The sequence below is a fragment of the Neoarius graeffei genome, chromosome 7 (genome assembly GCF_027579695.1).
Source record: "Neoarius graeffei isolate fNeoGra1 chromosome 7, fNeoGra1.pri, whole genome shotgun sequence".
NCBI classification, from domain to species: domain Eukaryota; kingdom Metazoa; phylum Chordata; class Actinopteri; order Siluriformes; family Ariidae; genus Neoarius; species Neoarius graeffei.
In genome coordinates, this window is record NC_083575.1 from 23,600,214 (window position 1) to 23,615,499 (window position 15,286).

The 15,286-nt window shown below is 44.2% G+C and overlaps 1 protein-coding gene across 6 annotated transcripts in view; it reads right to left on the reverse strand.

Annotated features, from left to right (window-relative positions):
• dst (dystonin) overlaps positions 1-15,286 on the reverse strand; it is a 340,713-nt gene that overhangs the window by 109,369 nt on the left and 216,058 nt on the right. For 4 of the 6 annotated variants that reach the window (XM_060925410.1, XM_060925409.1, XM_060925411.1 and 1 more), the window contains 9 exons: positions 14,677-14,823; positions 14,278-14,493; positions 14,006-14,155; positions 13,426-13,659; positions 12,811-12,963; positions 11,161-11,394; positions 10,808-11,062; positions 10,174-10,722; positions 1,133-1,309 (listed from right to left, as the gene is read on the reverse strand). In XM_060925410.1, coding sequence (XP_060781393.1) covers positions 1,133-1,309; positions 10,174-10,722; positions 10,808-11,062; positions 11,161-11,394; positions 12,811-12,963; positions 13,426-13,659; positions 14,006-14,155; positions 14,278-14,493; positions 14,677-14,823 — 2,115 coding nt within the window. The remainder of the gene's footprint in view (positions 1-1,132; positions 1,310-10,173; positions 10,723-10,807; positions 11,063-11,160; positions 11,395-12,810; positions 12,964-13,425; positions 13,660-14,005; positions 14,156-14,277; positions 14,494-14,676; positions 14,824-15,286) is intronic. The other 2 variants (XM_060925412.1, XM_060925414.1) reach the window with 2 other exon arrangements.

Genomic DNA, 15,286 nt, shown 5'->3' on the forward strand with positions numbered 1-15,286 from the left:
ACTTCACTCAGCAAAGCTCTTTTCTTTTGAACAACTGTAATGTAACTACGATCAAAAGTAACTGTGGACTTGAACTGTCAACCTGTATATAGCTTGTATATAAGCCGGATTGTTGTTCAGGCTTTTTGGACTTGTACCATTTTTATTGTTAGAACTTTGACTTTGTACAGTACATCGGATTGACAGAACACTGAATTACATTCGATCAGAATTCAGGATTGGCAAGTTACCGCCCTGTTCTTAACTTTTTGTAAAATCGATAATTGCTCCATCGAATGTGTATGAATAATAATAATAATAATAATAATAATAATAATAATATTGGTGGCGGCACGGTGGTGTAGTGGTTAGCGCTGTCGCCTCACAGCAAGAAGGTCCGGGTTTGAGCCCCGTGGCCGGCGAGGGCCTTTCTGTGTGGAGTTTGCATGTTCTCCCCGTGTCCACGTGGGTTTCCTCCGGGTGCTCCGGTTTCCCCCACAGTCCAAAGACATGCAGGTTAGGTTAACTGGTGACTCTAAATTGACCATAGGTGTGAATGTGAGTGTGAATGGTTGTCTGTGTCTATGTGTCAGCCCTGTGATGACCTGGCGACTTGTCCAGGGTGTACCCCGCCTTTCGCCCGTAGTCAGCTGGGATAGGCTCCAGCTTCCCTGCGACCCTGTAGAACAGGATAAAGCGGCTACAGATAATGAGATGAGATGAGATATTGGCTGGCTTTTATCGTGGTATATCAGATATATTCCATTCAGCTACGCGTCTTCGACTCATCCTGCTAGCTGATTTCGTGGAATAACTGTTAAATATGCACGCCTACGGAGTGAGGATTAACGCAGATAAACAATGTTGAAACGAGCTAATGGTGTTCTCCGGTCGTTTAACAAAACCTTCAGGTGGTTTGTGTGATTCATGCAGTCGTGTGTTGTTTTGTTGTTTGGAAAAGAGTGTATTTGTATATGGAGTGTCTGCTCGGTTGAGTGTTGATCTTCCAGCCCTTTTAGGACTGTGAGCAAATTCTGAAGACGGGGTGCAAGAACAGCTTTTCCATTGCATGTTGTCTATGTTAAATGTAAATGTTTTGACTCCAATGGCGTAGCTGTGAATGATGAAGAAAATGTGTGTCTTTCTCTCATGCCTTGGCCTCTTCTAGTTGCCTCTGGAGTGTTTGTGGGTCTGCAGCTATAGGTTCAGACTGCTGCTTTCTCGCCTCTGCCTCAGAACTATTCAGCCATGTCAACAGGCCACTAGTAGCATCTTCATACTTCTTGTACTTGTCGACGACATCTTTGAGATTGGTTCCAAGCTGGTTGCACTGAAACAAAGGAGAGTTCATGATAAGTACGCACTATACTGTACATGCGTTCAACTTTTAAGATAGATGGAAGGAGGAAAAATGAAGTTTATTAACCACTTAAACTCTCGGAACCTTCCGGTAAATCCAGACTTACATTTCTTGTCCTTACAGTCAGCATCAGAATTATCGATATCCTTGGCGAAAAGGTTATGGTCAAATAATTTGTTTAATTCGCTTAATCTGACACTGAAAATATTTACGAAAGCTAACTTTTCACCAAAGCAAATTTATTTCAGGGGAAAAAAAACCTCTTCTCAAACCTTCCTCTGCCAACATTAATACCACTGAGTCATCTCCTATAACGCACGATACAACTGGGAAAGAACTGTATCTTTTAATGATGTCACTCTGTCTCACTGTGTGGGGACAAAAAGCGCTCGGGTCCCCTTAGTGCCCTTAATCATTTTCATGCATGCTGCTTTTTTCGTGCATATATACGGAAAGCGCTGCCTGATTTATACAGGTCTCATTTCATTTGTGATTCTCTAATAATCCCCATGTCAATGAATCATTTGGTCTGATTAGATTTGGCCTCTGTGCTCCCTCTTTTGTTTTCTTTTACCCCGTACACAGTGCGCCCCATGATTACTGGCGCCCCTTGTAAAGACGACTGAAAAGGGTTAGAAAAAAAAATCCACCTTTTGGTGAAGTCGCTTCGGGTCACTCTGAAAAAAAAATGAGAAAAACCAAACATTTAATTGAAATAAATTTATTCACAGAAAATCAAATCCCTCATCAAGACATAATTATTTTCAACAAAAACACTTGTGCCACAATTATTGGCACCCCTGAAAATGATAGTGAACACAATGTAACTGACGCATGATCTCATCTCATCTCATCTCATTATCTGTAGCCGCTTTATCCTGTTCTACAGGGTCGCAGGCAAGCTGGAGCCTATCCCAGCTGACTACGGGGGAAAGGCGGGGTACACCCTGGACAAGTCGCCAGGTCATCACAGGGCTGACACAGACACAGACAACCATTCACACTCACATTCACACCTACGCTCAATTTAGAGTCACCAGTTAACCTAACCTGCATGTCTTTGGACTGTGGGGGAAACCGGAGCACCCGGAGGAAACCCACGCGGACACGGGGAAAACATGCAAACTCCGCACAGAAAGGCCCTCGCCGGCCACGGGGCTCGAACCCGGACCTTCTTGCTGTGAGGCGACAGCGCTAACCACTACACCACCGTGCCGCCGCCCTCCCAGATGTGGAGGGGGAAAAAATAAATATATTTTTTTACACATTTTATTATCAAGGTCAGTTTTACTTAAGGGGGCGGCACGGTGGTGTAGTGGTTAGCGCTGTCGCCTCACAGCAAGAAGGTCCGGGTTCGAGCCCCGTGGCCGGCGAGGGCCTTTCTGTGCGGAGTTTGCATGTTCTCCCCGTGTCCGCATGGGTTTCCTCCGGTTTCCCTCACAGTCCAAAGACATGCAGGTTAGGTTAACTGGTGACTCTAAATTGAGCGTAGGTGTGAATGTGAGTGTGAATGGTTGTCTGTGTCTATGTGTCAGCCCTGTGATGACCTGGCGACTTGTCCAGGGTGTACCCCGCCTCTCGGCCGTAGTCAGCTGGGATAGGCTCCAGCTTGCCTGCAACCCTCTAGAACAGGATAAAGCGGCTAGAGATAATGAGATGAGATGAGATTTGGACAATCAGCATCGCCGAATTTAATGGAAATTTCGCCCCTGCTACAGAAAATGTACCTCTCTCTCTCTGTCTTTGGTTAGAGATGATGTTCAAAACTAGACTTTTGGTTCATACTGGACAATAATCACACATCTTTCTTGTCATAGTTTGTATTCACAACAAGAGTGTCAACGCTGTGTTTCACTCCCCCTCTCTCTCTCTCATTTCACAGAAATACACCAAGCTCAGAACACACACACCTCATTTCATAGTCACTCTCTCACAGAACTCTTACACTCACCTTAGAATCAGACACACACACCACCTCTCTCTCTCTCTATTTCTTTTCATACAATCACTCAGTCCCACACTCACCTGAGAAACCTTCCCCTCTCTCTTTCACTCACTCTCTCTCACACACACACACACACACACTGTTGATTTGTATAGATTCAGCTGAAATCAAACCCTTGCTATAAACTTCTCTCAAGAACTTGAGTATTGTATTGTATTTGATACCGTTCCTTTCCAAAGCATAAATGGAGCCTAATATAGCTGTAAACTGTTAATTTACTTTATCTGTGAAACTGCTGACTTCGAAAAGGAAATTAAATTATTATTGTGGAACTGTTGTCATTTTCTGACTGTTCATTTGAATGCTTATACTGGACTAGGCAGGGAAATCTATTGGCACACCAGCCCGGCCAAGAACTTTTTTCACCAACCGCCACTGATGTTTGATTTGACTGGAGTGTGTGGGAGCTTTCAAGCTGTAATCCATGACTTCCTGATTAACCGGGGAACAAATATGAGGTGACACAAAGGCCAAATTCCCTTAGTCGTCCATCAACATGGGAAAGATAAGAGGACACACAAACCAAATGAGGGAGAAGTGTGTTGACCTTCATAAGTCAAGGAATAGTTATAAAAAAAAAAAAAATAGCTACTCACCTGAAAATGTCTATTTCTACTCTTAGGGCAATAACAAAAAAAAGTGGACACCAACTGGAACGGTTAGAAGCTTGCCTGGAAGAGGACGCGAGTTTATTTTGCCGCCGTGTACAGTGAGGAGGAGGATAAGAGAGGCTTGGGACTCTTTTGATTTCACTCAAAATGTAAAAGGTCCTACTCATGAACATGGTCATACACTAGATTTGGTCTTGACCCATGGTTTTAGTGTTGATGCAGTCACTGTAATGGATACTGTTTTTTCTGATCATAAAACAGTTCTGTTTAAGGCGTTCTTGCCCACAAATCAGACAGTTATCAAAACTGCACAACACTATTCTAGGAAGTTTTCTCCTTCATCTCCATCTCAATTCTCTGAGGAATATTCTAATCTATCTCACTCTCATCCCTGCCCTCATGCGAGCACTGAGGAGCTTGTGTCTGTTTTTATGAGTAACTGTGGCTTAGCATTAGATGTGGCTGCTCCTCTTAGAATTTACAACCCCAGATTTAAATCTCAACCTTGGCTGGATGAGACTGTTCGTTCTGCAAGACAAGCTTGTAGAAGAGCAGAGCGTAGATGGAAAAAAAAAAAGATAGGCTTCAGGTGTCACTCGAGATGTTTAAGTCAAGTTTGTGTATTTTCCAAGAGCTGGCTGCATCCGAAAAAGCAAAGTATTTTTCTGGGTTGATCACCATAAATCAGCACAAACCTGCATTTTTCATCTCATCTCATTATCTCTAGCTGCTTTATCCTTCTACAGGGTCGCAGGCAAGCTGGAGCCTATCCCAGCTGACTACGGGCGAAAGGCAGGGTACACCCTGGACAAGTCGCCAGGTCATCACAGGGCTGACACATAGACACAGACAACCATTCACACTCACATTCACACCTACGGTCAATTTAGAGTCACCAGTTAACCTAACCTGCATGTCTTTGGACTGTGGGGGAAACCGGAGCACCCGGAGGAAACCCACGCGGACACGGGGAGAACATGCAAACTCCACACAGAAAGGCCCTCGCCGGCCCCGGGGCTCGAACCCAGGACCGTCTTGCTGTGAGGCGACAGCGCTAACCACTACACCACCGTGCCGCCCTACCTGCATTTTTATTTAAGAAAATAAATTCGGTTTTAAATCCGACACCATGTAGGGGTCCAAATGCATCACACAAAAACTGCGAGGACTTTTTGAAGTTCTTTGTTGGTAAGGTGGAAAGCATTAGGTCCAACATATTAATCACTGGAATAAGACCTATTTACACACCAGCTACTATGACTTTTGAATGTTTTGAATTGATTTCATATTCTAATCTATCAGACATTATCAGACACATGAAATCCTCTACCTCTGCAAATGATGTAATGCCCTCCTGGTTTTTTAAAGCAAACTTTGATACTATTGGTTATGATGTTCTGGCTATTATAAATTCTAGCCTTGTGCATGGTACAGTTCCTAACTGCTTCAAACAGGCCCATAGTCCAGCCTCTTTTAAAGAAGCATAATTTGGATGTAAACAACTTAAGTAACTATAGGCCTATATCTAAACTACCATTTCGAAGTAAAGTTCTAGAAAAAGTTCTCTCTGTCCAACTGACATCTTTTCTGCAGAGCAATAACATCTTTGAAACTTTTCAGTCAGGTTTCAGGGCATTTCACAGCACAGAGTCTGCTCTTGTTAAAGTTACAAATGACCGGTTAATGAATGTAGATTCTGGAAATTGTTCTATACTGGTTTTATTAGATCTGAGTGCTGCTTTTGATACAGTGGACCATGACATTCTCATTGAGCGTCTAGAATATTGTGTGGGTATTAGAGGCATGGCTCTACAGTGGTTTATTTCCTACATTAAGCACAGATCTTACACAGTTAACATTGGGACCTTTTCATCCACACCAGCTACCTTGACCTCTGGAGTCCCACAAGGGTCCATTTTGGGCCCTCTTCTTTTCTCTCTTTATATGCTTCCTCTAGGTCAAATCCTGCACAAGCACAACATTTCATTTCATTTTTATGCAGATGATCTGCAACTGTACCTTCCTCTGTCCATTGGAAGCCAGGGCTCCATGAAATTGCTCAGTGACTGCATCACAGAGGTCAAAACATGGATGGCTCACAGTTTTTTGCAGTTAAATGCCAACAAAACTGAGGTAATACTATTTGGACCTCCTAACAAAACTGAGGCCCTGAAGAAAGATCTTGGCCCTCTAACTGCTTTTAGCAAACCCCTAGTCAGAAATCTTGGTGTACTATTTGACTCAGAGCTAAAATTTGATAAGCAGATAAATGCTGTTGTAAAGGGCAGCTTTTTTCAGCTTAGGTCCATAGCCAAGTTAAAATCTTTTTTAACGGTACCAGATCTTGAGAAACTCATACATGCTTTTATTACCTCAAGACTGGACTATTGTAATGCACTTTACACTGGCATTTGTGAATCATCTCTTGCACGTTTACAGCTAGTCCAAAATGCAGCAGCCAGGCTACTTACTGGAGCCAGGAAAAGAGATCACATCACACCCATATTGGCGGACCTACATTGGCTCCCTGTGAAGTTTAGAATCCAGTACAAAGTAGCACTGACAGTTTTTAAAGCATTACATGGACGTGCTCCAACATATATAGTGGACATGTTAAGTCTATATGTCCCTTTACGGTCACTGAGATCTGCATCCCAGGGACAGCTGATGGTCCCACGTGCACGGCTTTCCATGAAAGGGGACAGGGCCTTTAGTGTCTATGCCCCACGTCTCTGGAATAGTCTACCACAGGAACTGAGATCTGCATCTGAGGTGTCAGTGTTTAAAACCTCTCTCAAAACACACCTGTTTAGACTTGCCTTCAATGACCTTTGAAATTGTGGGATTCTGGGATGGAGACCCTATTACTGTATGTATTGTTGTATTGCTGTGCTGTTGTTTCTTTCCTGTCTTGTTTGCTCTGTCTCATCTGTCAGTACTGGTACCTGTATATTTCTGTATATTTTGTATTTATTTCTTTTAATTTATTTTATTCTATTTTATTTTTCTTACTATTTTACTGTGAAGCACTTTGGTTTTAAATGTGCTATACAAATAAATTACTTACTTACTTACTTACTTACTTACTTACTTACTTACTTACTAAATAAATCCCCAAGGATCAGTGTTGGTGAGTTACAAGAACAAGTAAAATCTTGGGGTTTCCGAGTCTCCAAAACCACCATCAGACTCCACCTCCATGCCAACAGATTATTTGGAAGATATGTCAGAAAAAAGCCTTTTTTGTCAGTTAACCACAAACGCAAGAGCCTGAAGTTTGCGAAATGCTATTACAGCTTTGACTGGAACCGTGTTCTTTGGTCTGCTGTAAAAAAAAAAAGGACCTTTTTGGCAATAAACACTCAAGATGGGTTTGGCGTAAAAAGAAAGACGGCTAGAATGAGAAGAACCCGATCCCAACTGTAAAATATGGTGGAAGTTTTGTGATGTTTTGGGGCTGAAGGCCCTGGAAACCTTGTACATGGCATCATGGGCTCCATGAAATACCAGGACATTTTAAATCAAAACCTGGCTGCTTCTGGCAGGAAACTAAAACTGACTTGTCACTGGATCTTCCAACAGGACAATGATCTGAAGCATATGTCCAAATCAACACAAAAATGATTAGCTGAGCACAGAATCAAGCTTCTGCCCTGGCCATCTCAGTCCCCTGACCTGAACCCCAGTGAGAACCTGTGGGGTGAGCTGAAGAGGAGAGAGCACAAGAAAGGGCCTCGGACCCTGGATGATGTGAAGAGGAATGGTCTCAGATGCCCTGCTCTGTGTCTCTAATGCTTGTGTCACACATTGGCGTTTCAGCCTGGCGTATGTACGGCGTATCAGGATACGTAGCAGTAAGAAAGGAACGTCACAGCATCGCCAGCTTACGTACTGTAGCTAATACTCTAGGATGCATGACGCGATCTCCTTGTACGTCAGGGTGCGGCGTATTTTTAAGTCCGCACTTCAAAATCCGTAGTGCGTACGTAGCAGCTTTGATACGTCACGTGTACGCCGTAAAAACGAAAGCTATGCAGCGGGAACGTTGCTCGAGCACCTATTACGCCATGCGTACGCTTTAGTTGACATGTGTCTGATGAAGGCGGCTCCGGGGCTGGCTGGGTGGATGCGGCTGATGTCTTCACCCTTCCCTTGCCCTTCTTGGGTCCTGACTTCTTCGCTGGCATGATGCTTTCTTGACTGTACAGAATAATAGGGAAGCCATGGCCTAATGGTTAGAGAAACAGCGTTGGGACCAAAAGGTTGCTGGTTCAATTCCCTGGACCAGCAGGACTATCTTAAGTGCCCTTGAGCAAGGCACCTAACCCCCAACCGCTCTGGCAAGAGTGGTGGCGTACAGTACCTCGTGTCTGATTAGCCAATGAAAGCCTGATGATGTGATTATCAGTTCAGGCAGTGAGCTGATGAATGACAACGAATGCAGTGTGAATGCCACAGGTTACATGTAAGAGCGAAATGCCGCGGCAATGCTACGCATATGCCTCAGTATGCCATAACTTTACCCCATGATAATGCCGTGTACGTCACAGGACTTTAATTTTAGACAAAATACGCCTCATTTCTTGCCGTTTGATCTACACGCCGCTTATGTGGCAACACGGGCGCAGATAGAGGGTGGGACGGGTGGGATTCGTCCCACCCAGATTTAAATTCACCTCGTTCAGTCCCCCCCTTATAGGGAGGAAAAAACATCTATGCTGTCTTTCTTTGCATAAGGCAAACCTCACGGAAAAATCAAAAGACTAATTACCATTCGGTTTATTGAGGTGCACAGCAGTACATACATAGTTGCAACAACTCACATAAAACAAAACAAAGACTGATATTCGGTTGGTTGAGCTGCGCAGACTGCACAGGTTGCGAGCTCGAGCTTGGTTGCTATGGTTACCCACAACAAGTTTGACAGGCATATCGGGGACAGCTCCTAGTTCAGGACCCCAACACGGCATGATGAAGGGTGCCAAACCGAAAAGGCAGAAAACGACTGCATCGTTTTTTCAAAAAACAACGACTGTAAGTAAACTGTGCCTTACTTTATCATATCACCTTGCAATTTTTTGATAGTCTGTTCAAAGTAATGTCGTAGTGAAAGTAAAATCGTACGGAGTACAGATGCCTTTCTGGTAGCCTCCTTCTTTCGGTGGTAGCCTGTAGATACAGTGCTCAGAAGGCAGTTTTAATGTTCAATCTGGCGTTCCCTGCCATAATTTCAGCGAGCATATTGTTTCATAAGGAAACTTTGCGAAGAGTTGTTGACTGACTGCCGCTCACGCAACACACAGGCATAGTTAGAAAATCAACACATGTTGACAACACATGTTGGGGGTGGGGTTGGGGTTGGTTTGCTGGCAGCTTTGTCCCCCCCAGTTCAAAAAACGTATCTGCGCCCCTGTGTGGCAAGACATGAGACAGTGTGACACAAGCATCTCATCTCATCTCATTATCTATAGCCGCTTTATCCTGTTCTACAGGGTCACAGGCAAGCTGGAGCCTATCCCAGCTGACTACGGGCGAAAGGCGGGGTACACCCTGGACAAGTCGCCAGGTCATCACAGGGCTGACACATAGACACAGACAACCATTCACACTCACATTCACACCTACGCTCAATTTAGAGTCACCAGTTAACCCAACCTGCATGTCTTTGGACTGTGGGGGAAACCGGAGCACCCGGAGGAAACCCACGCGGACAACATGCAAACTCCACACAGAAAGGCCCTCGCCGGCCACGGGGCTCGAACCCGGACCTTCTTGCTGTGAGGCGACAGCGCTAACCACTACACCACCTAAAATTATTTCAAGTAAAGGTCGGATTTTTCTCATTTTTTTCAGTGTGAGATGAAGCGACTTCACCAAAAGACGGATTTTTCTCGAACCGGTTTTACTCGTTTTTACAACGGGTGCCAATAACTGAGGAGGGCGCGGGGATAATTGTCCTGCTAATTATATATTTTCCAATTAGATTCATATGAAAATAACTTGTTGTAGTTGATAAAGATGACAGACTGTGTAATAAGCTTGTGACGTAAAGGGTTAATGGCCTGAGGTATCGGCTTTGGATGAAGTGGTGATACTCAGGGCTTATTATTACTTTATTTGCATAGAAATGTTGCCATCTGTTGGTCAGGAATGGAAAGCACCATGCTAGGAAACACTGCAACACTTTGCAAAAGCATGCAAAGACCAAGGGCAATTACTTGGGTGTGCAGGACTTTGTATTGAGTAGCAGTGGAATCCAGCTTCTCCTTCACAGCAGCGCACGTTCCGGAAGTGTCCACCTCAAGCAATCCCTGTTTCTCCTTACACTCGCTACGGCTGCAGGCCTTGGCCACGTCCAGCACCTTCTGGCCTGAGATGGTGATGAAACGCAAGTCACCCTTGTGGGAGATCACATCCTCGTAGAAGCTTTTCTGCTTCTGAAGCTTCTCCTGCAGAACATCTAAGTGGCCAGTGGGGTCTCCCAGATCTGCCATCTGCTCGTGTGCCTGCTGCAGCCACACTCCAAACTCTTCATAGTCACCTTGGAACTTGCGCAGCTCCTCCTGAACACTCTGCATCTGCTTCATCTGTTGCTCAGCCTGGGTGAGTGAGGTCTCATAGCGGCCCCTCAGCTCCTGGATGTCCTTCTGGAGCTTCTCTTTTTCACTTGGAGAGAGAACATCTACCTGCTTGTCCAGCAGAGCCTGGGCCGACTGCGTGGCAATGATTAGGTCTTGCTGCTGGGAGAGGATCTCTTGGTGGTGAGCCTGTACGCAGATGTTTAACCGTTATTTCTCGAAATCTCTCAGAGTTACTGCTTACTGAAACATGATTACGCAAACTTCGACTTACCTTAAGCTTCTCATATTGTTGATCTATATCCAGTTCTTTAGTGTCTTCTCCAGACCACTGTGAGGTGTTATCTGTGGTGTCCAGTGCATTTCCATTAGGGTCGTCTTCCCTTCCTGTTAATTTCCCTTCTACTGGCAGGTTTCCGTTCTCTTTGGCCATTCCTCCCATCTCTTTTTCTTTCCCGATGTTGGATACCCACTCTAAAAGAACCTCGATTTTGTTTTTGGTCTCTTCGAGTTGCTCCACAGCTGCAACCTGAACACAAATATACACATTTTTTTTTATTTTACAAAATACTTACAGCAAGCTAGAGTTATCAGTGTGAACAGGAGCAGCAGGAGAAACTGTCCAACCTTTTCGGTCTCCTGCTTGATCACAGTCGTCACAACTTTCTCCAGTTCCTTCCTTGTTTCCTCTGCTCTTTGATTAAGCATATTGGCTTTGCTCTTCACTTCTTCCAACTTGAGCTCAATAGCGGCCACCTGCTCGGGTGTCAGTTTGCTCCGGTTCTCCTCCAGGAACTTCGTAGTGCTACTGATGACTTCGTTCAAGGCACTTACGTTCGCCTGGATGTCTTTCTGCAAAGCCTGATTGAACAGTCGGGACAGACCAGGAAGGAAGGAGTCGTGAATTTAGCACCGAGTCAACAAATCTAAGCAAAGCGCACTTACAACCTCAACAGATAAACAAGTTAGCGTCTTACATTTTTAATCAAATATATTGTTTCTCAGCGAAATACCAGTGTATACACTACCGTTCAAAAGTTTGGGGTCACTTTGAAATGTCCTTATTTTTGAAAGAAAAGCACTGTTGTTTTCAGTGAAGATCACTTTAAACTAATCAGAAATGCACTCTATACATTGCTAATGTGCTAAATGACTATTCTAGCTGCAAATGTCTGGTTTTTGGTGCAATATCTCCATAGGTGTATAGAGGCCCATTTCCAGCAACTCTCACTCCAGTGTTCTAATGGTACAATGTGTTTGCTCATTGCCTCAGAAGGCTAATGGATGATTAGAAAACCCTTGTACAATCATGTTAGCACAGCTGAAAACAGTTGAGCTCTTTAGAGAAGCTATAAAACTGACCTTCCTTTGAGCAGATTGAGTTTCACATTTGTGGGTTCGATTAAGGCCAAGTTTACATTAGACCGTATCTGTCTTGTTTTCTTCGCGGATGCACTGTCCGTTCACATTAAAACGCCGGGAAACGGGAATTCGCCAGAGCCCACGTATCCAATCTAGTTCGTGTCTGGTCCGGTGCTGTGTAAACATTGAGAATACGCGGATACGCTGTGCTGAGCTCTAGCTGACGTCGTCATTGGACAACGTCACTGTGACATCCACCTTCCTGATTCGCTGGCGTTGGGATCACACACACAGCGGCTCAGTCCCGAATCACTGCTCGTGCGCTTCACTCGCGCGCTCTGTGAGCTACGCAGGGCCGGAGTGCGCACCCTCCAGAGGGCACTCGCTGTTCAGGGCGGAGTGATTTGGAGCGCAAGAGGAAGCGCTGAGCCGCACTGAGGTTTATTTACACATTTCAACCTCCTTCAGGCGCTTAAACTCAGTGAGAACATGAACATCACAGCCAGGTGTGTTTATCTGCTGGAGAAGGTGTTCGCTTGCCATCCTTCCACTTGCAAGTGGTGAGTGACTTGCGCATGCCCGATATGCACTGGGATCATGTGACGTGCCGTCTAATTAGTCATGTGATTAGCGTATCCGTGTATTGGCGTTGCTGTGTGCACGCGAATCGTGTATTGGCGTTGCTGTGTGTACGCGAATCGTTTTAAAAACGTTAATCTGATGATCCGCTGATTCGAAATAATGTAAACAGGGCCTAAATGCTCAAAATGGCCAGAAAAATGTCTTGACTATATCTTCTATTCGTTTTACAACTTATGGTGGGAAATAAAAGTGTGACTTTTCATGGAAAACACAAAATTGTCTGGGTGACCCCAAACTTTTGAACGGTAGTGTATATGATGTGCATGTGTATACCTGGTTCTCTTGTTGGTACTGCTGGAGGTCTCCGACGCTCTTTGCGCTGTTGGATTGCTGCTGGTGGCCGATGAGACGGTTCTCGGTCTGGGTGAGGTCATCACATAACTCCTGCAGCTTGGTTACAAACTCCTTCTGCTTCTCAACAGCATTCTGGCCCAAATGACAGCTTGAGTTATTAAATGAAAATTCTTTCGATTTAACACAGGTCAACACAACCGAGTATGCTGTAAACATGCTAGCTATTAACCAGATTAGTGTTTTGGGCTTTGACCAGAAAAGTGACAAAGACAAAAAAAAAAAGTTATTTTTTCAGATGTGTTAGGGCTGACTTGTTGGAAAGCATTCCAAAGAAGATGCACGGCAAAAAGCTTTGGTCCTCTCGAATAAGTGCTCGACGGGTTCTTGAAGCCTGCAAGATGTGAACATGATTAGAAAATACTTGTATGCTGTGATCATGCAATGTTATTGTTGTGTTGTTAAGGAAACCATGCAAACCATGACATCTGAGCATTTCCTACTGACTTATCGATTCTATCATCAGCAAAAGCGTCCCGTTCCAAAACAGATTAACGCGTTTCAACGAACTCCATGAGGATTTGGAGTCATTCAGACCTGCTGCTGGATCTCATCCTCACGGATCTCCAAACGGAGGTCCAGTGCGTGCCTCTGAGTGAACACCCGGTCCATCAGCTCCTTAAAGGCTCTCTGCGTGGCATTGAGCGATTTCAGCATCTGTCTGTTCTGGGTTGGGTTTAGGAACTGTGCATGTTCGGATATGAAGTTCTGGATATCAAAAGCTGTATCTTCTAGATTCTGTCGAGTACCAGACAGGTTCTTCTCCAGGTCCTGAAAACAACAGAAAAACGCCTTTAAATGATTATGAATTAAAATCCAGCACGCTCTTCCATGGCTATTGGTAAGTGGTGATGAGATAAATCAGTCAGTCGGGTTCAATGCCCGAACTGATAATCGCATCAGCGTTTTTTCTTTGGTTAATCAGACACAAGGTACGTACACCACCACTCTTGCTGGAGCGGTTGGGGGTTAGTCACCTCGCTCAAGGGCACTTAAACCAGCCCTGCTGGTCCAGGGAATCAAACCAGCAACCTTTTGGTTCCAAAGCTGTTTCTCTAACCATTAGGCCATGGCTTCCCCTTGATGAGATTAAATAACGAATTTTTATGAATCATACCTTATTTTGTTGAATCCTATATTTAACTGTCTCCAAGTCATCTGCGTTCATGACGTCAAGCTTACAAACCGTCTCGCAACTGTCTTGAATACAGGATGATAGCTTTTCAAGGGAGCTGAAAAGATCTTGATATGTACGCTCCAAATTTGCCTGAAAAACATTCCGATGTGAACAGGTTGTACCCTTTGAATAAATCTTTTGTCAATACTACGCGACTATTCATTCTAATCCGAAATTAATAAAGAAATATGGTCGATTTCTCAGATGCTGACCTTGGCTGCATCGATGGCCTGGAGAATTGCATAACGTCTCTCCGATGATAAATGGCAAACATCTGTGAAAGCAGCTTGCAAATCTACAAAAACTGTAGCTAAATCATGTTGGACTTGTGTGGGGATGAGTTCATCAGCAGAGTTTAAAAGCTGCTCAGCTAGCTCCAAGTCTGAGATTAAAGTGCCAGGAAATACAGCAAGTTGTGCCTCCAAAGACTAGAAACCAAAAATGTTTGGGATTACGTATTTTATAGACAGAAACAAGATGATAAATGAAGATGGATGAAAACGTGTCTAGATAGTAAAGCAGATGGACAAAGTCAGAAGAAAGAGAGCAAGAAAAAGCATCTGAGTATGTGACGCATTAGCGCAAAAGCACATTTGCAATGACGGACAAACCTGAGCTGCTTCCAGTTGGTCTTGTAAACCTTCAATGTGAGTTGATAATGGACCTTGAGCCAAAAGATCATTCCTGATGTCTTCAAGGGCATCAAAGTGATCCTGGAGTTTACCAACACATTCCAAGTAACGCTGGGTAGAACATTTCTGCAACACATTCCACAAATAATTACGATTTAATATTTAACAGTTATTCCACGAAATCGAGTCGTACATGAGCTGATAGCCGACGAGGCGCGTAGCACCGAGTCGGCTATAAGCCATGTGCGACGAGAATGAATGGAATAATTGTTTTATTCTATCCACATTCACTGGATTTTGAGAAACAGAGCGTTTTTATTTTTATTTTTTGCAAATTCGATAAATAAAAACTTTATACAAAACGCCCGACAAAATCGTTTCCGCTTAGGCGGACTTCTTAAAAACCTATCGCTGGCTGCACGAATTGACTTTAGTGTTGTTTTGTTGAACAAAGTGCCGTCTTGCTGCCGTCCCGAGGTATAGAATAGCTTTAGACGCTTATTTAATTCTCATCTCATTATCTGTAGCCGCTTTATCCTGTTCTACAGGGTCGCAGGCAAGCTGGAGCCTATCCCAGCTGACTACGGGC